The 24598-nt window shown below is 49.3% G+C and overlaps 1 protein-coding gene across 6 annotated transcripts in view; it reads left to right on the top strand.

The window, feature by feature from the left end:
* The window catches only part of LOC101948101 (sodium- and chloride-dependent GABA transporter 2), a 67164-nt gene extending 49524 nt beyond the window's left edge, over nt 1-17640 (top strand). For all 6 annotated transcript variants that reach the window (XM_065582193.1, XM_065582187.1, XM_065582203.1 and 3 more), the window contains 7 exons: nt 10259-10383; nt 11107-11219; nt 12187-12324; nt 13775-13877; nt 14320-14420; nt 15519-15689; nt 17150-17640. In XM_065582193.1, the coding sequence (XP_065438265.1) occupies nt 10259-10383; nt 11107-11219; nt 12187-12324; nt 13775-13877; nt 14320-14420; nt 15519-15689; nt 17150-17269 (871 nt within the window). In that variant the 3' untranslated portion in view covers nt 17270-17640. The remainder of the gene's footprint in view (nt 1-10258; nt 10384-11106; nt 11220-12186; nt 12325-13774; nt 13878-14319; nt 14421-15518; nt 15690-17149) is intronic.
* Nucleotides 17641-24598: the final 6958 nt, after the last annotated feature.

Here is a 24598-nt window from a genome sequence, read left to right as displayed (position 1 = left end):
CATAACGAAGCTTACATCACTCTGCTGAACAAATTGCCCTATATCAGCTCTAGAAATTATACAGTGTCGTGCTCTCTTATTTGTCAGTGTTTGATTTTGCAAAGGGACACATTTCTGTTTAGCCAAAGTGAGCAGAGATGCCTCGTACTTGTGTGAACAGTGCAGATAACTTCTGCTATGTTTGTGGTGAAGTGACTTTTGCATCACAAAAGCGCAGTATAACCACTATGGTTAAGAAAGCCTATCACCTTTATTTTGGCTGCAAAATTGGAGATCAGGACAAGAGGTGGGCCTCACACATATGCTGCAACACTTGTGCAACAAATCTTCGCCAGTGGTTGAACAGGAAAAGGAAACCTATGCCTTTTGCAGTGCCAATGATTTGGTGAGAGCCAAGAGATCATACCAGCAATTGTTACTTCTGCATGGTGCCTCCAGTTGGGAAAGGTGTGTCAAAGAAGAAAAAGTGGACTGTGCATTATCCAAACATTCCATCAGCTATACGCCCAGTATCCCACGGAGAAGGACTGCCGGTTCCCGATGCACCAGAAGCATTCTCACTTGAGTCAGACGAGGAAGAGGATGAAACTTCTGGTCCTGAACCATCAATGTCATAGGACCCACATTTTCTCCCATCCTCCTCCTCTGAACCACACCTCATAACACAAATTGAACTGAATGACCTTGTCAGGGATTTGGAACTACCCAAGAGTAAGGCAGAGCTGTTGGGCTCCAGACTACAACAGTGGAATCTCCTGGCAGGTGATGTGAGGGTTTCCATGTTCCGTGACCGTCAAAAGGATCTTGTCCCATTCTTCTTCATGGAAGGTGATCTTGTAGCCTGCAACAACATCGATGGTGTGATGGCAGCCCTCAACGTCGTTCACCATCCAGATGAGTGGAGACTGTTCATTGATTCATCGAAGACGAGTCTTAAAGCTGTTTTACTGCATAATGGCAATGTTTTGCCATCAATTCCAGTTGGTTATGCAGTCCATATGAAGGAAACCTATGACAACATGAAACAACTTTTGAGGTGCATAAACTATGACCAACATCAGTGGCAGCTTTGTGGCGATTTGAAGGTTGTTGCTTTCTTGCTTGATCTGCAGTCTGGATACACAAAGTACTGCTATTTTCTCTGCGACTGGGATAGTCGTGCAAGAGATTCCCACTACATCAAGAAAGATTGGCCACTCCGACAGTCATTGGAGCCTAGGAGGAAAAGTGTTCAGCATCCGCCACTTGTTGAATCAAGGAAGATTTTGTTACCACCCTTACGCATCAAGCTGGGTCTGATGAAGAACTTTGTCAAGGCCATTGACAAAACACAAGCAGCTTTCAAGTACCTCCGTGGAAAATGTCCAAGGTTAAGTGAAGCTAAGATAAAGGAAGGTGTCTTTGTTGGTTCTCAGATTCATGAACTTCTTCGAGATGATGCATTTGACCATGCACTGCGTGGCAAGGAAAAGATGGCATGGAAAGCCTTCCAGTTAGTGGCAATAAATTTTCTCTGAAACAACAAGGCAGATAACTACAGGTTGTTGGTGGAAAACCTCCTCAAGGCATACAAAAGCCTTGGTTGCAACATGTCACTAAAGATACATTTTTTGCACTCTCATCTAGATTTTTTTCCACCAAACTGCGGAGCAGTGAGTGACGAGCACGGCGAGCGATTTCACCAGGACATTGCAACAATGGAGAAACGCTATCAGGGCAAATGGAGCCCATCAATGCTTGCAGACTATTGCTGGACAGTCACAAGAGATCCTCCATTTAATGAATACAAGAGACAAGCCAAGAAGTGCCGAGTAGACACTGAATAGGACTAAACTATGTACACAATAGTCTTTTGCCTTTTGTTTCATAATAAATTTTATTTATATAACCCTTTTGCTGATTTTTAAAGTGTTACATAAACAGGACAGGTGAAATATTATCATGTAAAGCAACCATAAACACATGAAAAGACCTAGGTTTACAATTTATGATTAAAACTCTCTCTACACAATATACATAGACATAAAATGTAAAAACTTAAATATCTTAGAAACAGTAGCCAATCAGTTGTTTTAATTATCATATTTGAATTCAGCACATCAAAATACATAATAAATAGCACATTTTATCTCTGAAGCAGACGACTTCTCAAAAATTGTAGACCAGTGTTTTCAATGTGGCAAAAAAATAACATCAGGGTGCCCCATAGATTACCAGGACCAGTGTTGTTCCCTATAGTCACTAACGATTTGGAAAATGGGGTGGACAGTGAGACAGCAAGATGATTTAGGTCAGTCAAAACTAGAGAAGATGGTGAGGAATATCAGATGGACCTAACCAAGTTAGGTGATTGGCCAACGTAATGGCAGATGCAGTTCAATGTTGACATATGCAAAGTAATTTATGTAGAAATGAATAATTTGCACTGCTCTCACCTTGTGTGTCCTAAATTAATGGTAACTTTTCTGGAAAAACAGCTGGGTGTTATTGTGGGTGGATCAATGAAGAGAACTACTCATTGTGCAGGGGGTCTGAAAAGCAAATGCAACATTAGCTTTATAGCCTTATTGATGGATGGATTCTTTAATATTATTTTTTAATCTGTTAGAGCATAGTGGTCAATATAGGTTCAGTCTCCAAAGGGCTACAGCATCTCCAGAGGGCTATTATTATCAGTCCCATTAGAATCCGAGACCCTAGAAGCACACGAGAAACAATTGCAATTTATCACAAGTCCCTTTATTAACAAATCCACTCAGCAGATAAACCAATCCCACAAACAATGAAATACAATAGCAGATAGAGAGTGCAAAGTGTTTAGCCCTTTGACTGGCATGACATCTCCTGCTTGCAGAGCCTGGAGTGTCAGTCATCGTCTTCATCACCATCATAGTCACCTGGTGTTGTCATCCTAGTGTCTTCCCATGCGTACCCCCTCACTCCCCCCAGCACACAGGCCAGTCAACACCCATTTATCCTGAGTTATGCTTTCGTTGTGACAAAGTTCCTCCTCTATCTTGGTGGGTCCTGTGCTTATTGGCAGATTTTCTTGCCTCAGAGATTCACCATGTGGGTTGGGGAACAGCCCAGAGACCTTCCCCTCTGGGAGAACCCACAGTCCAGGTCAATTGGGAGGTTTGGGAGGAACCCGGGCCCGCCCTCTACTCCGGTTTCCAGCCCAGAGCCCTGTGGACTGCAGCTGTCTATAGTGCCTCCTGTAACAGCTGCATGACAGCTACAACTCCCTGGGCTACTTCCCCATGGCCTCCTCCAAACACCTTCCTTATTCTCACCACAGGACCTTCCTCCTGGTGTCTGATAACGCTTGTGCTCCTCAGTCCTCCAGCAGCACACCCTCTCACTCTCAGCTCCTTGCGCCTCTTGCTCCCAGCTCCTCACACTCCCACCACAAAGCTCCTTTTTAAAACCCAGGTGCCCTGATTAGCCTGCCTTAATTGATTCTAGAAGCTTCTTCTTAATTGGCTCCAGGTGTCCTAATTAGCCTTCCTGCCTTAACTGGTTCTAGCAGGTTCCTGATTACTCTAGTGCAGCCCCTTCTCTGGTCACTCAGGGAACAGAAAACTACTCATCCAATGACCAGTATATTTGCCCTCTACCAGACTCCTGTACCCTACTGGTCTGGGTCTGTCACATATCCCTCCCCCCTGCTCAATGCCAAGGGGTTGGGCAGCTTGGGATGCCAGACAGTGCACACGTGACCAGCAATTGGCGTTGCCATGACTGCTCCCTGCACTGTGTTGCACATGGAACTGGAAAGGTTGGAGGGATAAGAACCATCCGGTCACCCTTGTGTTCTCCTTGTTCCGCTGCATCCATTGAAGAGGGGCATGGTCAGTCACGAGGCCAAATCTGCGCCCGAGCAGGTAGTAGCGCAATGTTTCCATGGCCCATTTTACAGCGAGGCATTCTCTCTCCACCACTGCATATTTTTGTTCCCTTGGAAGGAGTTTCCGACTGAGGTATAGAATTGGGTGTTTCTCCTCCCCGACCATCTGTGATAGAACGGCCCCCAACCCTACCTCTGATGCATCCGTCTGCAGGATAAACTCCTTGGTGAAATCAGGGGCTATCAGTACGGGGTTATTGCAGAGGGCAGTCCGTAGGTCTGTGAATGCTTCCTCTGCTGCGTCAGACCATCTTACCAGATCAGGTCCATGGGCTTTCACTAGATCTGTCAGGGGGCTTGCCCTTGTGGCAAAGTGGGGGATAAATCGTCGGTAATACCCCACCACACCTAGGAACGCCCGGACTTGTTTCTTGCGACTTGGTTGGGGCCAATTTTGAATGGCCTCTAACTTGTTCACTTGGGGTTTTACAAACCTTTTCCCACAATGTAGCCAAGATATTTGGCCTCTATAAACCCTACACTTGGCAGGGTTTGCTATAAGGCCAGCTCGCCTGAAGGTATTGAGGACTGCCTCCACCTTCTCCAGGTGGGTTTCCCAGTCTGGGGTATGAATGACCACATCGTCCAAGTAGGCAGCAGCATAACTGTTATGCGGGCGTAATAGCTTGTCCATGAGGCGCTGGAAGGTAGCTGGGGCCCCATGTAGTCCAAAAGGGAGGACAGTATATTGAAAAAGACCCTCTGGTGTAGAGAATGCAGTCTTTTCCTTTGCGTCTTCTGCAAGGGGAATCTGCCAGTAACCCTTTGTCAAGTCTAGGGTAGTCAAGTACCGGGCATTACCCAGACGGTCCACTAGCTCATCTATGCGAGGTATGGGGTACGCGTCGAACTGGGATACTTCGTTTAGTCACTGGAAGTCACTGCAAAATCTTGTGGTGCCATCAGGTTTGGGCACCAGCACGATTGGGCTGGACCACTGACTCTGGGATTCTTCGATGATCCCCAACTCCAGCATTTTTTTTACTTCTGCTTTTATTTCCTCCCTTTTTGCCGCTGGCACCCGATAGGGCCTCATTGTTACTCTGGCCCCAGGGTTCGTGACGATGTGGTGATATGTCTCGGTTGTTCGACCCGGTTTTGTTGAGAACATATCTTGGTTCCAGAAGATCATCTCAGACACCTCATTCTTCTGGTCTGGTGTTAAATCGGGAGACACTCTCACCTGTTTGGAAGGCTTGTTTTCCTGGGTTAGGTCTTTTTGGACCATTGTGCATGCCTCTGGTGCATGCCAGGGTTTCAGAAGGTTAACGTGATAAATCTGTTCTTGTTTTCTGCGTCCTGGCTGCCGCACCTTGTAGGTTACTTCCCCCATGGGTTCAACCATCTCATAGGGCCCCTGCCATTGGGCCAGAAGCTTGCTTTCTGCCGTGGGTACCAACACCATAACCCGATCCCCTGGTTGGAACTGTCGCACTTTTGCCTGGTGATTGTAATGGGTTCGCTGGGCCTTCTCCAAATGTTCCCGTACAATAAGGGTAACCCGGGCTATCCGGTCTCGCATCTGCATTACATGGTCTATTATATTTCTCCCCTCATTGGGTTCCTCTTCCCAGATCTCTTTGGCGATATCTAGTATGCCACGGGGATGACGCCCGTATAATAACTCGAAGGGGGAAAACCCAGTTGAGGCCTGTGGTACCTCCCGGATAGCGAACATAAGGTAGGGTAGTAGGGTGTCCCAATCCTTCCCATCCCGACTTACCACCTTCCTTATCATAGCCTTGAGGGTTCGGTTAAACCTTTCTACCAACCCATCAGTCTGTGGATGGTAGACCGAAGTTTTCAGGGTATGTATATGGAGCAGCGTACAGAGGTCCATCATTAGCTTCGACATAAATGGGGTTCCTTGGTTGGTTAATATCTCCTTCAGTAGCCCCATTTGGGCAAAGATCCCCACCAGCTCTTTGGCTATAGTTTTAGAGGCCATGTTCCGCAGGGGGACGGCTTCTGAGTAGCGAGTAGCATAGTCCAAAACAACAAGTATATATTGGTGGCCCCAAGCCGTCTTCTCCAGGGGTTCCACTAGGTCCATGGCTATTCGCTCGAAGGGGACCTCTATGATGGGAAGGGGTACTAAAGGTGCCCTCAAGTGGGGACGGGGACTGTGCAGCTGACACTCTGGGCAGGAGGCACAGTACCTCCGCACTTCTTCATGTACTCTGGGCCAGAAAAACCGTCATAGGACTCATGCCAGGGTCTTCTCTACCCCCAAATGCCCCCCAAAAAGATGACTATGAGCAAGACTTAATACAGCGTTCTAGTGTTTTTGAAGTACTAGGATCTGCTGTACCTTCTGCCCCTGTACTGGTGCAACCCGGTATAAGAGATCCTTCTTCATTATGAAGTAGGGTCCTGGTCCCTGGGTTTTCCCTTCCATGGGGACCCCATCTATTTCAGTCACCTCCTTCCTAATGTTGTCATACCTTGGGTCTTTTGCCTGGTCCCGTCCAAAATTTCCTCTCCCAGGGCTAATCTGCCCAAGATCTAGGGGCCCAGTCTCTGTTGCCTCTACTGGTTCAGAAGCATTAGGGTGGGGGTCAGACTCAGGTGCTTCTCCCTCCTGCGTGGCCTCCTTTTCAGCTGTGCGGGTCCACCTACCTACAAGAACGACCCTCTGGCTTTGGGTCAGTATTCGGGTTCCCAAGGCCTTAGCTGCCCTTCTTTCCCTTTTTGTCTTTCTACCCTGTCTGGGAGTGGAGAACAAATCTGGGGATATTTCAGAGAAGATTGGGGGTTGACAGTCTGCTGTGGATGCCTCATCAATTTAAGGGTCCCCATCTTTCTCCAATCCCCCTACTGGGAGTAAGTTTCCAAACCCTGGGAAGTCCCTCCCTATGAGCACCGGGTATGGGAATTTAGGGACTACATCTGCTGCTACCTCAGTAGTGTTCCCTTGGATCTTGATTTTTACTGGGATGGTGGGGTAGTAACTAACTGTCCCATGGACACATGTTATCCCCATACGTTTAGCTTGCAGCAGCTGACTACGCTTCATGAGCTTCCCTGAGATAAGCGTGATAGCACTTCCCGAATCAACCAGTGCCGTGGTCCCTACCCCATTTAGTTTCACTGGTCTGGTATACATATGTGGAGTTAGTGAGACCCCCACAAGGTGGATTAGGGAGCATGGATCTGCCCAGTTCCCCAAGTTACACTGCATAGACTCCTCAGCATTGGGACACTGTGCAGCTATGTGTCCCCACTCCCCGCAGGCATAACATCTGTATGGAGCCCTAGGCGTTCCCCGGTCTCTTGGTTTGGGCAGTCTAACGTCACGATCCTCTTCTCCCTCAGTGCTCTGACTCTTTGTGGCCTCTGATGGGCCTTCAGCCTCTCTCTTTTTCCACCTGGGCCCTCCTGGTGGCCCAGTTACCCGAACTTTAGGGCTTGGTGCTGCTAGTTTAACCCGGGTGCCTCTTCCTTAACTGGTCGGGTCAGCTCCCTCGCTGTCCTTCGCCTCTCTACCAGGGTGACAACCTCATCATAGGTGGAGGGTTCGTTCTGGCTTACCCAGGCACGAAGGTCTGGTGGTAGTCCCCTCATGTATCGGTCAACGACCAGAACCGCTAGTATGTCTTCCGGACTCCGGGAATCTGTTTGCAACCACTTTCATGTGAGATGGATGAGGTCATACAATTGGGACCGTGGGGTTTTGTCTTCCTGGTACCTCCAACCGTGATACTGCTGGGCCCGCACTGCTGTCGTTACCCCAGATCTGGCTAGGATCTCTGCTTTCAGCTGGCGGTAGTCTGCCGCAGCTTCTTCAGGCAGATCATGTGTAGGCCTTCTGGGCCTCCCCACACAGGAATGGGGCAAGGATGCCAGACCACTGATCTTGAGGCCAGGCCTCCCGTAGGGCTGTCCTCTCAAAGGCCAGAAGGTATGCCTCTACATCATCCTCCCGTGTCATTTTCTGCAGCCAATGGCTGGCCCGTATGAGCCGTGTCCCATCATGGCTGCGATTCAGCTTTGTAAGGGACTTTACCTGGTTTACCAGTTCCCGCAACATAGCTCGGTCTTGAGCAGCCTGGTCCATCAGCAGGCGATTAGTCTCTTGCTGCAGCCGCACTGCCTCCTGTTGGGCAGCTGCCTGGAGACGGGTAGCCTCCTGCTGGGCCGCCGTAGTTTGTATCAGTGCCCGCACTACGTCATCCATTGTGGTGAAAAAAAATAAACCCTCTCCCCTTTTTTTTTGTTTTTTGTTTAAATCACCCTCCTTCTTCCGCCGCGCTGTGCACCCCAAGATCCCACTCCTTACACCAGTGTGACAAAGTTCCTCCTCTATCTTGGTGGGTCCTGCGCTTATTGGCGGATTTTCTTGCCTCAGAGATTCACCATGTGGGTTGGGGAACAGCCCAGAGACCTTCCCCTCTGGGAGAACCCACAGTCCAGGTCAATTGGGAGGTTTGGGGGGAACCTGGGCCCGCACTCTACTCCGGGTTCCTGCCCAGGGTCCTGTGGACTGCAGCTGTCTATAGTGCCTCCCGTAACAGCTGCATGACAGCTACAACTCCCTGGGCTACTTCCCCATGGCCTCCTCCAAACACCTTCCTTATTCTCACCACAGGACCTTCCTCCTGGTGTCTGATAACGCTTGTGCTCCTCAGTCCTCCAGCAATTCAATCCCTTTTTCATATTTCCACATCCCACTAATTTAGTGGGATGTGGAAATATGCCCAATTTTCTATAGGCTATTTCCTTAGTTCCCTTTATTCTCATTAACATCTATGTTAATGAGTTACTATAGCAACTTAAGGTTATTAGAGAATCCTGCAAAATGTCACTGTTCGGCATCTTGCAGTGTTAACTGGCTCATTGCAACCTATTTTTCAATCTATTGATGCATAGTTTCCAGACCATCAGCACTTAACACATTTTTTACTGTAATCATACACTTTGCTGATACACTTTTATCTTTCAGTCAACGAGTTATGCCAACCTGTTTTAGGACTAAGGCCTTGTGTCACTAAACTGAATATCTTACACGCCTGTAGGCCCTGTGTTACAACGTTAACTAGTACTTACATTTCACCTCTATATCCTAAATATACTTAATGTCTTGAATTCTTGGCTACAAATTATATAAAGAAAGGATATAGATAATAATACTGAATATATTAAATGCCATAAATTAATAGAAATCAATGGTATGGCCTTTCCTGGAATGTAGTGTTCATTTCTGATCTCTTCATCTCTAAAAGACAGAACAGAAACATAGCGGTTCAGAGACAGTGAGAATGACTAGAGGCATGGGGAGACTTGAGTATGACGAGGGACTGAAAAGATTGGGATTGTTTAGTTTAAAGATTTGGTGAATAAAAGAAGACATGATAGAGGTATACAAAATGAATAGTTTAGAGAAAGTGAATTGGGTGCTTCTGTTTATCATGTTTCATAACTAGGGGACAGCCAGTGGCACTGAAAGGCAATGAATTTAAAATTGATACAACAAAATTGCAAAAACCCTAATGTGAGTAACATGTGGAACTCACTGCTGCAAGATATTCTTGGGGACAGAAGTTGACTAGGGTTCAAAAAAGAATCAGGCATTTATATAAGCAATGAGACTATCCACAGGTACATTAGATACGCTGAAACATAAGAGTTTGTATCCTATCAGACAACCACTAATTGATCAGGTTGTGGTGGGAAGAAACTTCCCTTTTGGGCAGGTCATCCTATAATTACACTCTCTGCAGTTTTTTGCACCTTCTGGCACATCCAGTACTGGCCACGGTCATAGCGAAGATACTGGATTAGATGGGTCACAGGTCTGATTCTGTATGGCAATTGCTATAAGAAGTAGGATGGCCTGGTGGTTAGGGTTCTAGTTTGGGACCTGGGAGACCTGGTCCCAAAAATGGACAGAATACCCACCTCATAAGGGTGTTGAGGATAAATAAAGATCGTTAGGGACACCGACACCGTGGTAATGGAGGGCCAACTGTACCTGATCTAGAGAGAGACAGGTTGATGTTAATAAATAAAGAGTTCTGAATTTATTTTAGGCTTTGTGACATTATGAGGCTGTCAGTATGTGGGATGAAGAAGCAGCATCAGTGTTATTATGTGAAGATGCACATGTCCTATATTTATCCCCAGATGAATCCACAGCTGCACACTGTCAAGACATCTGCTCAAACATCTGCATAGAAATGATTAATATAGACATATGTGCGTGTCTCTATGTGGGCGCTTTCATCTCATTGGCTGCTGTGCCTTGCTGATGCTTCTTTTTGATTGGCTTCTCCCCTTCCAGCCCATGCTGATGTTCTTTTCTGCTTGGCTGGCTGGTTCCCCCATGCTGATGCTTGTCTTTTCTCCTTCCAGGGACTGCATTGCGCTGTGTTTTTTGAACAGTGGTACAAGTTTTGTGGCTGGCTTTGCAATCTTTTCCATCTTGGGCTTTATGGCGCAGGAACAAGGCGTGCCTATATCTGAGGTAGCTGAGTCAGGTGAGTAGGCTCGGTGTGCAGGAAGAGCAGTGTGCAGGGTAGGGTGGGCCATTGCTAATGTGGGACAATCTCTGGTCACCTGACATTGACCCTGGACTCCTTTTCTGCATTGTCTCGGACAAAAGAGCTCCTGTAAAGAGAGCAGAGCAGAGAACAGTGACTGAGGGGTGTCCCAAAGCTGCTGACCCCCTAAGAGGCACAATGAATCACAATGAAACGAGATTAATTGCAACCCCAGGTTCAAATCCCAGAAGGGTCAACTCAGCTCTTCTGAGATAAATAAACTGAGTCCCAAAGTGGTTATGGCGTGTGGATCTTTGGCATGAAACATTAAGATCTGAGTTCCTGTTTGCCCTGCATGGACATTAGGAGTCCACCAGCTCCCAGCCCCAGCCATGGAGGTGGAGCCCACAGCCTGCTGTGGCTCGTCTGCCCTCACTCCTGGCAGTAGAGCCGTAGCCTGCTCTGGTTCCTCTGATCTTCCTCACCCAGCAATGGAGGCACTGTTTCTTGAATGGTGCTTCCTAGTGCCAGGAGTGAATTCATTGGGTAAGGTGGGGTGTGTTTTGCAGGTGGGTGGGTGCCATAGACCAGTTCTGAGCTGCTAATCTCCCTGATTCTGCTTTGGTGACCTCTTCCTCACTGCCTGGCAAGGCGATGGTGCAGCTGATGGCTTCTAGATTTGGTCTCTACCATCTACTATAAATGACCCTCTTCTCACAGGGCCTGGCCTGGCATTTATCGCATACCCTCGAGCTGTCGTCATGCTGCCTTTCTCCCCACTCTGGGCCTGCTGCTTCTTCCTGATGGTTGTTCTGCTGGGACTGGACAGCCAGGTACAGATGCACAGACAGGACACGAGTGCTTCCTTCTTGTCTGGCCAGCTTCCCTTCAAACTGACAGCCAACACATTCCACTTGATAAATGGCCAGGTGGTGAGGGAAAGACCTGGCTACAAGTTCTGAGGTAGCAAAGCACATTCCCCTGTCCAGACAGAGTAGAGCGCCCCCGTTAGCTCTCACTTAATCTAGTATGGTCTCAGACACACGGACGGGCCCAGTGGACAGGGCACTTGACGGGGATTCAGGCGACCTGGGTTCTATTCCCAGCTCTGCTACTGACCTGCTGTGTGACCTTGGGCCAGTAACTTCACCTCAATTGCCTGTTCGCTCTATCTAAAGCATAAACTCTCTGGCGCAGAAGCTGTCCCACTATGTGTTTGTCTAGTGCTTGGTACAATGGGGCCCCAATCTCAGTTGGAGCGTCTGTGCGCTATGATAATAATAATGTCATGCTCACTGCGAGCCTCCTCTTTCCATGCAGCATAGGGAAGAGCTGCAGCCCATTCTGTGGTGTTGTGTGGGAAGGGGGCTGAGCAGATGTCCTGTGAAACCATGATGCTGGTTTCCAGCAATACCTTCTGGAGTCAGGGCTGTGGTTTCAGTAGCACCCCCTAGTGGGAATGCTCAGCATGGCACTGGTATGGATTTTAGAGCCTGGCTGTTGGATGATGGAAGGAAGGCTGTGAGCTGATTTCAGCAGCCCGCCTAGTGGGGGATTGGGAAATGGCCTGGCACTGGTTTCCAGCAGCATGCCCTTAGTAAGTGATTGAGGCATGGATGCGAATGGAAGTTCCTAGGACAGCCATGGCATGGCTGGGGCTAGCTCCCGATGTTGAATGTGTGCGGTCTCTCCTGGCTGAGGGAAACCTGTCCTGAGAGCAAGAGGCCGTGGAGTAATGAAGCCCAGCCAGCTGGCATAGTAGGAGCATGCTGACAGGTGTGTGAATTCTCTTCTTCCTAGTTCGTCTGTGTGGAGAGCCTGGTGACAGCTGTTATGGACATGTACCCCACCATCTTCCGGAAGCAAAACCGCCGTGAGATCCTCATCTTGCTTGTCTCCATCTTCTCCTACCTTGTAGGACTGGTCATGCTCACAGAGGTAGACTCAGAGATAGGAATCCCTCCCTCCATCCCTCCTGTAGCTCACAGTCTATGGGGTGCTCTGGTCACGTCTGACTGAAATCCCTCTGGGCAGAAAGAGGACTTTAGACCCTGTGGCTGGATTAGGAGCCCAGCTGCAGCAATTCCACCTGGGACTGTAGTCTATGTGCTCTCCTAAGATAAGCAGTGTTGGGTCAGTGCTCAGATGGGAGACCTCTAAGGCACACCCCGGGTGCTGCAAACAGTGGTGTTACTGATTCACTAGGTGGTGCTCTGCCCTCTTATTTCAGTACTGAATCTCAGCACGGGACTAGTGGGCACTGTGCTGCTGGAGTTGGCAGCTTTGGGGCGGGGTTTAAAGGGGAGTCCTGACCCGAGTGGTCAGTAAGGATTCTGGGGTGTATTTTACAAGAGCTGCTCTGCAGTGATGTGGCCCAATTCCAGTGCAGGGTTTTACATTCTGCCTCGCTAAAAATTCTTTCAACTGGATAGTGCAGCTTTCATTGCCTGTCCTAAACTCTCGTGGACCATTCCTCTGTGCTGGCCTCTGAGAGAGTGTTTTGAAGGTCAGAGCTTTTCAGAGTTTCATGCAAACCAAGCCCTATTCCTGTCTCATCTGAAGGCTATTGGAGCATCTTTATCACTTTCTTCCTTACTTGATGGGACCTTCATGAGCACTATGTGTACAGGAAGCTGCTGGGCCTGGTTCTGACCTCACATCTATTTGTGTAAACTGGGATTAGCCCCATGGAAGTGAATAGAATTCTGTTGGCATAAAAAGTGGTGTGAGATCAGAATTGGGCCCAGGTTCCCTTTCGGCAGTGGTGGGAGTGGGTGATACCTGTGTGTGGGTTTCTCTCTCTCTCTGGCTCCTTCTGTCTCTCTTTGGGCTTGATTTTTTGAAAAGCTGCCCCTGATTTTGCACCTGCAATTTTGTGCCTGGAATTAATTGCAGGCCTGTGTTGTAGCAGCGCCTGTAGAATTAGGCAACTAAGCCAGCTAAAATTTGGGCCCCCAATGATTTGTGCCTGCAAAATTGCACTCCATTATATCTGGGTGCAAATTTGGAGTCTGGGTTGATTTTTGAACATTAGAGATGTGGGTCTCTTTTCCCATTTCCCACTACCAAGCTTATTTTTTTTCAGACTGTCCTAAAAATAACTCCAAACTCCTGAACAGTGACTTATCCTCTCCTGGAAATGAGAGGCTGCAGACAGAGCCGGGATGGGATCTGGGGAAAACAGGATTTCCACAGAGGTCCCCAGTGCAGATCAGGTCTTGGCCAGGTTGGGCTTATAAGGGGAAAGCTTGTCATCAGACTCTATCAGGAGAGGGTGGGGCAGGAAGGTGCCAAAGACTTGAGTTGGTTCTTTCTCCAGCTGAGCGGCTTGACCTGTCCCTTAGTTAGATTTCTTCTCACTCTCTTCTCCCTGCTTGCCCCCTCCCAGGGTGGGATGTACATCTTCCAGCTCTTTGATTACTACGCTGCCAGCGGCATGTGCCTGCTCTTCGTTGCCATCTTTGAGACGCTTTGTATCGGCTGGGTGTATGGTGAGTACGGGCCTGGTGGCCAGCAGCTTTCACTGACTCCGAATCCCTGAGTGGACTCTCGTCCCCTCACTGGGGCTGGTCTCTCTGTTATCCCCGAGAGCACCAGGCCACAGATCCCCTTTGTAAACCTGGTACATTGGAACCCTTTACAGAGAGTAGCACAACGTGTCCTCACTTCCGTGCCCAGGGACTTAGATGCTGGGAGCTTCCTGACAGCAGAGCCCAGGGGGAGCTGGCTGGAGAAGCTGCCTCATGCCAGCAAGGAAGTCCGTGACCCTAACAAATTTCCCTTGTTTGTGCTTATCTGTATTACCCATAATGCCCCATTTCTGAGCTCACTCCTGTCCACATGGGTCTTCCTGTCAGTTAGTATCCTCTCTGGGCCATGACCATTACTCTTGTTCCCTTTTGTTAACAGGGTCTCCCTCCCTGTCTTTCTCAGGTGCTGATCGTTTCTATGATAACATTGAAGACATGATTGGTTACAGGCCATGGCCTATTATCAAATACTGCTGGCTCTTCATCACGCCAGCTGTCTGCATGGTGAGAGCTTGGAGGCCATTGGTCTGGGGGCCTGAGAGAGGAGTGGGGCTGGTTTAGGTTGTTTTGGGAGTGGGGGAAATGGATCGCTCTGGGACCCCTGTGTTGGGGACATATTGAGTAGGTAGTAAGCACTTTCCCATGGAGCGGGCCAGGTTGTAATGGCTCACTGGCTCAATGTGGCCATCATGTTGTCCTCCAGCAGCATATCCATAGAAGGTAAGAACCCTACTGCTACTGACAGCTACGGTACGTCTACATGTAGGGCTGGCTCCAGGCACCAGCTTAACAAGCAGGTGCTTGGGGCAGCCAAGGGAGAGGGCGGCACCTGCGGCAATTCGGGGGTGGCAGGTCCCTCACTCTCTCTAGGAGTGAAGGACCTGCCGCTGAACTGCCACCGCTGATCGCGGCTTTTTTTTTTTTTTCCAAATTGCCGCCGCTGATCGCAATCGTGGCTTTTTTTTTTTTGCTTGGGGCGGCAGAAATGCTGGAGCCGGCCCTGTCTACATGGCCAGCAGAAACCCATGGCACCACGTCTCAGGGCCGGGGTCTGCAGATTCAGGCTCATGCTATGCCACTAAAAAAAGCTGTGTAGACATTTGGGGTGGAGCTCAGGCTCTGCTTCAGAACCTGAGCTCCAGTCCGATCCTGAATGTCTGCACAACTATTTCTAGTGCTTTAGAATGGGCCTGAATCTGTAGATCCAGGCTGTGAGACTCGCTGCAGCAGGTTTCTGCTGGCTGTGTAGACATACCCCAGTGAGCAGACTCCCACTTTAGCTCAAGTGGCCTGTGGTTTGGAAGCCAAAGGTTCTAATCTTGCTGCTGCTGTGTGGTCTATCTGATCACCATGGACATCCGTGAGTGGGGATGGAATAACTGGGGGAGGGAACAGATCTCCAGGGACTGCTGTTAGGATGAGCTCTTGGCTGAGATAACAAACACTAATTGAAGGGGCAGCAGCACCCAAGTGTTGTTGCCCCTCGGGGGCTGTCTGTCCCAAGGAAGTCCTGCTGCGGATGTGAAGTCAGAAGGGAGATCATGTTGGCTAATGGCATTGCTTCCCCCCTTCCTCTCTTCTTGGCTTCTTCCACCTCCCCAGGCGACCTTCCTGTTTTCTCTGATTAAATATACCCCTCTGACCTACAACAAGAAGTACGTGTACCCCTGGTGGGGAGACACCCTGGGCTGGCTGCTGGCCCTCTCATCTATGGTCTGCATCCCTCTCTGGATTGTCTATAAACTTTCCATGATCAAGGGCTCTCTGAGAGAGGTGAGGCTGCTGCGTTGGGAGTGGGGTATGGTCCACAGAGGGGGTGATGGGGGCCTTACAGGTCACTGGCATATTGAAGTGACAGCCTCTTGAGGTGTGATTGGTGTGTTGTGGGTTAATAAACAGGAACATAGAATTAAGTTACTGAAGCTCAGTCTATTACTGTAAAGAATTAGTGGCTTTATTGAATTCAAGCTGGCTGGAGGGCTACACAGAAATAGCTGCCTTCCTGTGCGTCGCAGTTATTGGCTCTCCATCACTTGTCAAATGCCGTAGGAAAACAGCTTCGTGGGAAGTGCTGATAGACCAAGTGTAGGCCCCAGGCCAAACGCAGTCCACTGGGGTCTACAGATAGCCTGTGGGCTGCCCTCATCTCAGTGTGGAGGTCTGACCTGTGGGGACTATGGATCCCAGTGTATGATGCAGGCAAGGCTGCATGCTGGGACCTCTAGATTCCCTGCTGAGTCCCCCCCCATCTCATTGTTGGAATGGAGAATTGTGGGGGAATCAATGGAGGCTTGAAGCCACCTTTACACTGCCTGTGTTGTGAGGCAGCCAGATGCCTACAAAGCAGTTGGTGTAAGTTAGAGCAGCCTCAGGGCCGCTCTAACTTGCACTGTTTTTCTCCTGGGCCAGAACACAGCATGCTGTGACCATGCACCTCCCTCCAGAACGTCCTCTACCTGCCACGAGGCTCCTGTAAGCTGGCTTTAGAGACCTTCTGCACTTTGGGATCCCTGAGCTTTCTCCACCAACTTTTGCCCCCTAGAGCAGTGCATGGTGATGGACTGTAAGGAAGAACTGGGTCCAAAACCTCTGTTGTCTCCCTGTCTGTGGAGAAAAGGCTCTGCTTTTTGCTGACATTTCCATCGGCAGAGCACCTGTTGATGTCCACAGGGGCTGGGTTAGTGCCGTTCTGCACACCCTAGGAGTGGCCTTTGGATGTGTACTGCCCTGACTATGAGGAAGCATTGTGGGGTTGGTCTGCATTTGAAACGTGCTGGATGGCTCAGGTGTAAAAGCTGGGGTCGATACGTGGGAGGCTGACTTTGTTTTGACAGCGCCACAGCCCCGGTCAGGGACATGGAAGGGAATTTTCCCTGGTTCCACACAAGCCCTGGGGATTCCCAGCTGCTGTTCAAACAGTCAAGGTGGTTTTCAACAGTTGTTTAAATTGTCATATCTGGATGTGGGAACTGGGGCTATTCGAGGACATCCCTGGACTTAAGGGGCTGGCGTCCCAGCATGGGGAGGGCCTACGTGTCATGAACTGGGAATCATTCAGCCAGAGATCCAGATGTGATTACCAAATTCCAACCTGCCTCGCCCCTCCGTGCAGCCCTTGCTGGAAGGCTACTTAGAAAGGGGCTGTTTGGTGGGGGTGCAGTTGGGCGGAGGAGGCTGTGGGTGAGCCGGATCTGTCCCTACACCCTTGTTCAACATCCGACTTTGTCTTTCAGAGATTCCGCCAGTTGGTCTGCCCAGATGAGGACTTACCTTTCAGCCTGGGTGTGGGGCAGCCCCTTCCTTCCACCAGACCTGGCCTCCTGATGCTGACAGAGCTAGAGTCCCATTGTTAGGGCCACTGTGGCCCCCTGGATTGGTTGATGCACTCCTTCTAGCTGTCAGATGACTCAAGGGTTCTCCACTTTCTGAGGGGAGCAGGACTTGTGAGCTGATCTCTCTTCCGCTGGAGGATTTGATGGGCTCAGCAGGGGCTGCCATAGAAGGGTCTCCAGGGACAGTGGAGTCAGCGATGCACCTTAATCGTCTCCTGGGGAGCACACACAGGAGCTGATTCAAACAGCTGAGAGTCCCCAATGCTCCAGTGGGTGGGACAGGAGAGACTCAGCCCCGGAGTGGAGACTGTCAAAGGGTCACAGAGGCTCTTCTCCGACATGGACTTTGAGGACCTCTCCATTCATTCCATTAAATCCTGTATCTTATCACATCTGAGTGGCTCTGCCTCAGTTTTGTCTCTTGTGCTTTCTTTGTAAGGGAACTCTCCCCTCCACTCCAGGAGTCATTGCTCCTAGAGGTGCTGCTTGTTTCCAGAACTACACGGAGTCCAGTCTGCCAGGACCACCTCTCTGGGCAGGGGTGATGGGTATTTTGGTGGCCCAAGAAGCCAAGTCCAAGGTGGTGATGGAGTGTGTGTGGCTAGTCTAAAGGGGAAAGTCCACACCAAATTAGATATGACTTCCCCTCACTCACCTCCCAGAATTACAGAAAAATTATAGACTGTTACTCCTTTTTGACCCAAGTGGTTATTAGGAGAAACTGATGATGGAGTCAAGCATTCCTGTTTATTTACAAGGAATGTACAAAGTCCCGTTTCTCTGACCACAGTAGGAATTAAATAAGAGATTGTGTCTTTACTCACAGTTCCAAGCCTCTAGTCAGCACTTAGCCCAAAACTCTCTCTCAGCTTTTGTTCAGGGCCACATTCCCAATGCTTATCCTGACTCTGTCCTTGCTGTGATTCTCCCTGCTTCTCTGCCTTTTGGCCTCTCTTCCTCAGACACACAAACCTTCTCAAAACAATATCCAGCAAAACCTCTCCACCCACAAATGCCTTGTGCCTGTGTTGTGGATGGAGGCCTCTGTTGTTTCAGCTACCTGCTACCAGCTTCCAGCTACCAGCATAGGAGCTTAAATGTTTTTTACAATTATCTTAAATGAAGGGCGGCACTGACATCCAACCTATAAGAACCATCCCAAGAAGGGCCACACGGATGCCTCTTCCTTCGTCAGGCCCTGAACAGAGCTGATAAACCCAAAGGAAGGTAGGAGCTCAGATCCGTGACTCTGAAACCCAAGAGTAGAGGCTGCTACAAGGCAGGAGTGAGGTGTGCTGGCCAGGCTGTGTGGGGATGCTGGACTGAAACGGCAGGAGATACAGCAAGAGCAGGAGTAGAGTAATGCACTGGCAGAGGGTTTGTGTTTTCTCCAGGGGAGAGGCTTGATTTTAGGACTAAGGAAGTCTTTGCAGGCCAGGACTATGGTGTTAGGGCAGGTCTGGAGGTTTCTGCAGTTCAGGTGCTTTGCAGGGTGGATGGGAGGGAGAACTGGAGTAGCAGGGGATGCTGGAGGCCAGCATGGAGGTGCATTAGCAGATCTGCATTGGGCCCCTAGGACAGGAATTGCAACTAGTGACTGGTGTATTGGGAGGTCAGGCAGAGCTGTGCAGCCCAATGTAAATGTAATACTTATTTGTGAATATTGTTTAGATGGCATCTTTAAGCAGTAAATTCCCATGTAAATATTCAGGGTGGGTGGAGACCATAATGTCTCCCTGGCTCCAGAGGTCAGGTGCTCTTTTTTTCTCTCCTCGCCTAATGTGTTCCAAAGCAGGAGCACACAAGACATTGAGCCAAGTCTCCCAGCAATTTCTGGATTGCAGCTGAATCCTTGTATATGTTACTGCAGGATTTCAGTCCCCTGAGCCCTTACTGTGAGCCTCTGACTAGGACTGCTCAGGATATCCCAAATGGGTGTTTGATCAAAAACAAAACAGAAAAGGTGCAATTGCTGCTGGTAGGCACAAGGTGGCCTCGCTACTTTAGATCATGCTAATATATTAGCAACCATTGCAAAAATAGTCATTCGGGTGAATTTACAGCTAAGCCGGCCAGAGGCTTGGGAAGCTCCCAATTTGTGAAGGCAGCCAGATTCACATCCCGGAAATCACATTCCTGGTGCAAGGAGGAGCTACAGTCCAGCACAGCTAGTGTTCAGCTTCTCATTCCCAGCCTCCCTGGGCAGCAGGATCCTGATCCCATGGGGGGACTTAGACGTTAACTTGGGTCTGTTGTGGTCAGAGCAGGTGCCATAAGAAGTGGGCAGAATAGTAATTAAAATCCCTTTCTCCTGGAATACTGTCAGCTGTGACTTTATGCAAGGTGCTATATATGGTCACCTACAGGGGACAAGAAGGGTTTTTACACAATTGAGGCATCAGCGACTGGTCACAGCTGGAGACAGGACACCAGACAGGGTGGACCAGTGCGTTGAGGTGGTGCACAGCAGCCTCCTTCGTTGGATATGTCTGCCGTGCAGTCAGAGGTGTGATTGCTGCTCGGGCAGACATAACTGCACGAGCTGTAATCTACCTAGCACAGCTAAAAATAGCAGTGAGGGCCACAGTGGAATGGGTTGTTCCAAATGTTCCTAGCCCGCACTGGAGCCCGTGCCGCCATGGCTTCATGGCTAGTTTTAGCTGTGCCAGGTAGACTACAGCTAGCATGGGTATGTCTGTCCAAGCTGCAATATCATCTCCACCTGCAGTGTAGAGATCTACTTAGGTGCATGGCTGGTTCTTGCTCACATAGGGTCACTGTGATCACCAGAATTGGGGTTGGGAAGGAATTTTCCCCCAGGTCAGACTGGCAGGGACCCTCGAGGGGTTTTGCCCTCCTCTGCAACAAGGGGCATGGATCACCTAGTAGCATCATCAGGCCATGTCTTCTCCTCTAATCAATTCCCTGCCCTCACAGGGGCCTCAGGAATTGGTAGCATCTCTGTATCAGCTGTTCTCTGCCTGTGAAACTAAACTGGGATGAGTGGTAGATACGCTAGAGGGTAGGGACAGGATACAGAGGGACCTAGACAAATTAGAGGATTGGGCCAAAAGAAACCTGATGAGGTTCAACAAGGACAAGTGCAGAGTCCTGCACTTAGGACGGAAGAATCCCATGCACTGCTACAGACTAGGGACCGAATGGCTAGGAAGCAGTTCTGCAGAAAAGGACCTAAGGGTTACAGTGGACGAGAAGCTGGATATGAGTCAACAGTATGCCCTTGTTGCCAAGAAGGCTAATGACATTTTGGGCTGTATAAGTAGGGGCATTGCCAGCAGATCGAGGGGCGTGATCATTCCCCTCTATTCGACATTGGTGAGGCCTCATCTGGAGTACTGTGTCCAGTTTTGGGCCACACACTACAAGAAAGATGTGGAAAAATTGGAAAGAGTCCAGCGGAGGGCAACAAAATGATTAGGGGGCTGGAGCACATGACTTATGAGGAGAGGCTGAGGGAACTGGGATTGTTTAGTCTGCAGAAGAGAAGAAAGAGGGGGGATTTGATAGCTGCTTTCCACTACCTGAAAGGGGGTTCCAAAGAGGATGGATCTAGACTGTTCTCAGTGGTTCCTGATGACAGAACAAGGAGTAATGGTCTCAAGTTGCAGTTGGGGAAGTTTAGGATGGATATTAGGAAAAACTTTTTCACTAGGAGGGTGGTGAAGCACTGGAATGGGTTACCTAGGGAGGTGGTGGAATCTCCTTCCTTAGAGGTTTTTAAGGTCAGGCTTGACAAAGCCCTGGCTGGGATGATTTAGTTGGGAATTGGTCCTGCTTTGAGCAGGGGGTTGGATTAGATGACCTCTTGAGGTCCCTTCCAACCCTGATATTCTATGAACAGTGTGCTCTCCTGAGACTGAAATGCTTTGGTTGAACTAAAGTCATTGGGCTCAACATAGGGGAATCTGAGTGAACTATAGTGGCCTGTGATATACGGGAGATCAGACTGGGTGACTTGGGGTTCCTTTCTCGTCTGAAACTCTGATAAGTTCCAAAGGACTGAGCAAATCTTTTCTTCAGAAGGATTCTTATGAAGTCGTCAGTATGAGAGCACTTTAACAACAGGGACAGGGCCCTCTGACTGCAGTCCCTGGGGTGGATCATGTGCAAGGAAAAGGCCCATAACTTATCAGCACATGTGGCAGCATTCACCCCCTTTCAGGGTAGCAGGTTGCAAGAGGTGGGCCTGGGAAGCCTGATTTCTGGCATCCAGAGCAAAAGCACCAATTTTCCGTTTCCCAGAATTGCTCATGGGACCATGGAGCATTTTGATTCATTTATAGGATTTTATTTGCATGTGGGACTTGTGGCCAGACTCTGTTGTCATCCCTGGCACAGTGCCATTTAAAGCCCCAACTGATGACTTGGATTTCTGAAAAGACTCTGTTACTGTTCCTGTATATGGGCGAAAGGCTGGTCTGGTTGTTGAAGCACAGGACTGGGAGGTAGATGATCTGTTTTCAGTTCCTGGCTTTGGCACAGGTTTTGTGTGGCCTTGAGCAAGTCTTGTAACCTTACTGCCTCAGTTTCCCCCATTTGTGATAGAGTAATACTTCCCTACATTGCAGTGGTGGTATGAGAGTCAATATTTGAAAGTACTTTGAAATCTATGAAAAGGCCCTTATGGAAAAGTCCCATAGAATTTAATAGCGATGTTACCCATAGGATTCCATATGAAATTAGTACAGACCTATAAAAATGATACTGAAAACCAATGGGATTTAATAGGGATTGAATTTGAACTGATTATATTTGAAATTCTCTCTCCAGACGTCCAGTTCCAAAAGTCTTTGCATGGCTCTTCTCTAAGGCAAATTAAGAGTCTCCCAGCCGAGCAGGGTAGGAATATGCACCAGAATTTAGCGTGTGCAATTTTCAAGCACTCATGTTGGCCCATCTCTGCTGCCATTGACATCAACAGGAACTTTACCATTACTCCTGCCTGCTCCACTTGGGGAGACTTGTATGTTACATTAGCTTAGAGGCATGCGAAGACTTTGAATACCCCACTCGTGAAGTCCCAAATCGGCCACCTAGCCTGAAAAGTGAATCTAATAGTTTGGGAAGATGGGGTGAATATAGAGAGCCGTGTCTTCTCTGTTACGCGTTCTTTAAAATTAGAGGTTTGCATTCAAAATTAAGAGGCTAATGAGATTGTGAATTGCCTCAGCAATCCCTGGAAAGAGGTCAGACCCTTCTTTTCCGTCTGATCTTAAAAAGAAGTCTATCCTCTTTTTCTCCTCCCTCTCCCTCCCCAGCACTTGCATCAGTGACGCCTGGGGAAGAATCTGGAGTTCCTTTAACCGGAAGAAGATGCGGTGATGGTGCTACAATATGGAAAATAAGCGAGACCACCACCCCCACCCTCATCCAGTGCTTCCCCATTTGGTTTTTTTGAATGGAGTTCTGCTATTTGTGCTAGATCTGCTTCTGGGCCCGAGGAGGGAGATTTTTCCAAAACTGACCGCTCTTTTGGCTACTCTAAACATGATGCAATTTCCTCAACGGTTTCCTAGGTTGCAGAAAGGATCACATGACATCTCTGTGGCTTCAGATTGTGAGAAAGGTGAATGCTGGGTGGGGGGGTGGTGCCCCCCAGCCAGCGTTAGGTGGGGCACCTTCTTTGGCGGCACTAAGAAGAAATTTTAAAAATGCAGAGTCCTGAGTAGGAGGGTAAGGATGAACTGCTTGGCAACATTGCAGGATCTTGCCAGACAGAGATCCGCTGCAATGTTGTTAAGACTCTCTCCTAGATGCTTGTGTGAATGAGCATTTCAGTGGAGAAAATGATGGGTGTTTGACAACCAAGACAATGTGTCATTGACCTGCAATCCAGGGTGTCTCTATAGCAGCCTCCTTTTGGAGCACCAGGCACAGCAGTGGTAGGGGGAAGTATCTGGGGGAGTTATGGTATAACTACTTGTGAAGGGGCTGTACCAGGTGATTCAGAGTCTCCACCTTAGCTGTTCACAATCCCACCACTTTGCGAGCAGGTACCACAACCAACCCCAATTTGCCTGTCCTCCCAGATCCACATTGCTCCACATCCTCACAGCCTGTGTAGTCCAGATATCTGCTGGTCTCCTGAACCTATGTCTTCCAATAGGTTCATTTCCTGTCCAGTCAGCCACCCAGGCATGGAGAGAACACATGCCCAAGGCTTCGCCGTACTTTCTTCTGGGGCCCTCTCTGCCAATGTCCCTAGCAGAGCAAATGTCTCTCTTACAGAATCACACAGGCTGACTGTCAGCAGATGTCTCCATTATCTACATGCCCCTGCATACAGACACCTCTTCTACTGCTACCACTGAGATCTTTGATGAGGCCCCTTCTGCCTTCTCTCCATCTTAGTCTGTGTCCCTACTTTTTGGTGCAGCGCAATTGATGATTCACCTCATCACATCCATCCTGAAGAGGAGAGACCTTGACAGCCCCTCTCCACCCAAATTAGTGCAAAAGGGTGGGAATGATGTGCTCCCATAGGAGAAAGCACTGGCATGGAATCCCAGCTTGTGAATCTTTTGTGGACTTTGTGACATCTCCTGGCCAGTATTCAGGATGACTGTTGATGGATGCATGGAAGATGTGAGCCAGTCACTCAGCTAGCTTCTGGGATATGGTGAGCAACAGATGGGCAAAACCCCCCCCACAAACAAACAAAAAAAACTCAAAGCCTCGTAGGAGGGATGGAGAGTTTAGGATAAGAAATGTGGCTCTACCACAAATTTATGTCACTTCAACAAGGCGTGGCCAGTACATCCAATTATAGTTTTCACTGTGTAAGGAAAGACTAGGGTTACCATATTTCCACAAACAAAAAAGAGGACACTGGGGGGGGGGGGGAAGCCCCGCCCTAGCCCCGCCCCATCCACTCCCTCCCACTTCCCACCCCCTGACTGCTCCCCTCAGAACCCCAACCCCCCCTGCTTCTTGTCCCCTGACTGCCCCCTGCTGAGAACCCCTTACCCTAACTGCCCCCCGCAGGACCCTACCTGTCCCCTGACTGTCCTGACCCTTATCCACTCGCATGGGTGGCAGGGTTGTAGAAATTTTGGTGGTGCCCAGAACCCCCCACCCCACCTGCCTAAGGCTCTGGGAGGGGGGTTGGGTGGGGGGAGGAGGTCTGGGGTGCAGGTCCTGGGCTGGGGATTAGGGTGCAGGAGGGGTGCAGGTTCTGGGATAGAGTTTGGGTGCTGGGTGCAGGCTTCGGGCTGGGGCAGGGGGTGGGTGTGCAGGAGGGGGTGAGGGGTGCAGGCTCTGGGATGGAGTTTGGGGATGAGAGGCGGTGCAAAGGGAGGGGGTGCAGGCTTTGGGAGGAAGTTTGAGGGC

Source organism: Chrysemys picta, chromosome 1 (genome assembly GCF_011386835.1).
Source record: "Chrysemys picta bellii isolate R12L10 chromosome 1, ASM1138683v2, whole genome shotgun sequence".
Taxonomy (NCBI): domain Eukaryota; kingdom Metazoa; phylum Chordata; order Testudines; family Emydidae; genus Chrysemys; species Chrysemys picta.
This window is presented reverse-complemented; position numbering and strand designations above follow the sequence as displayed.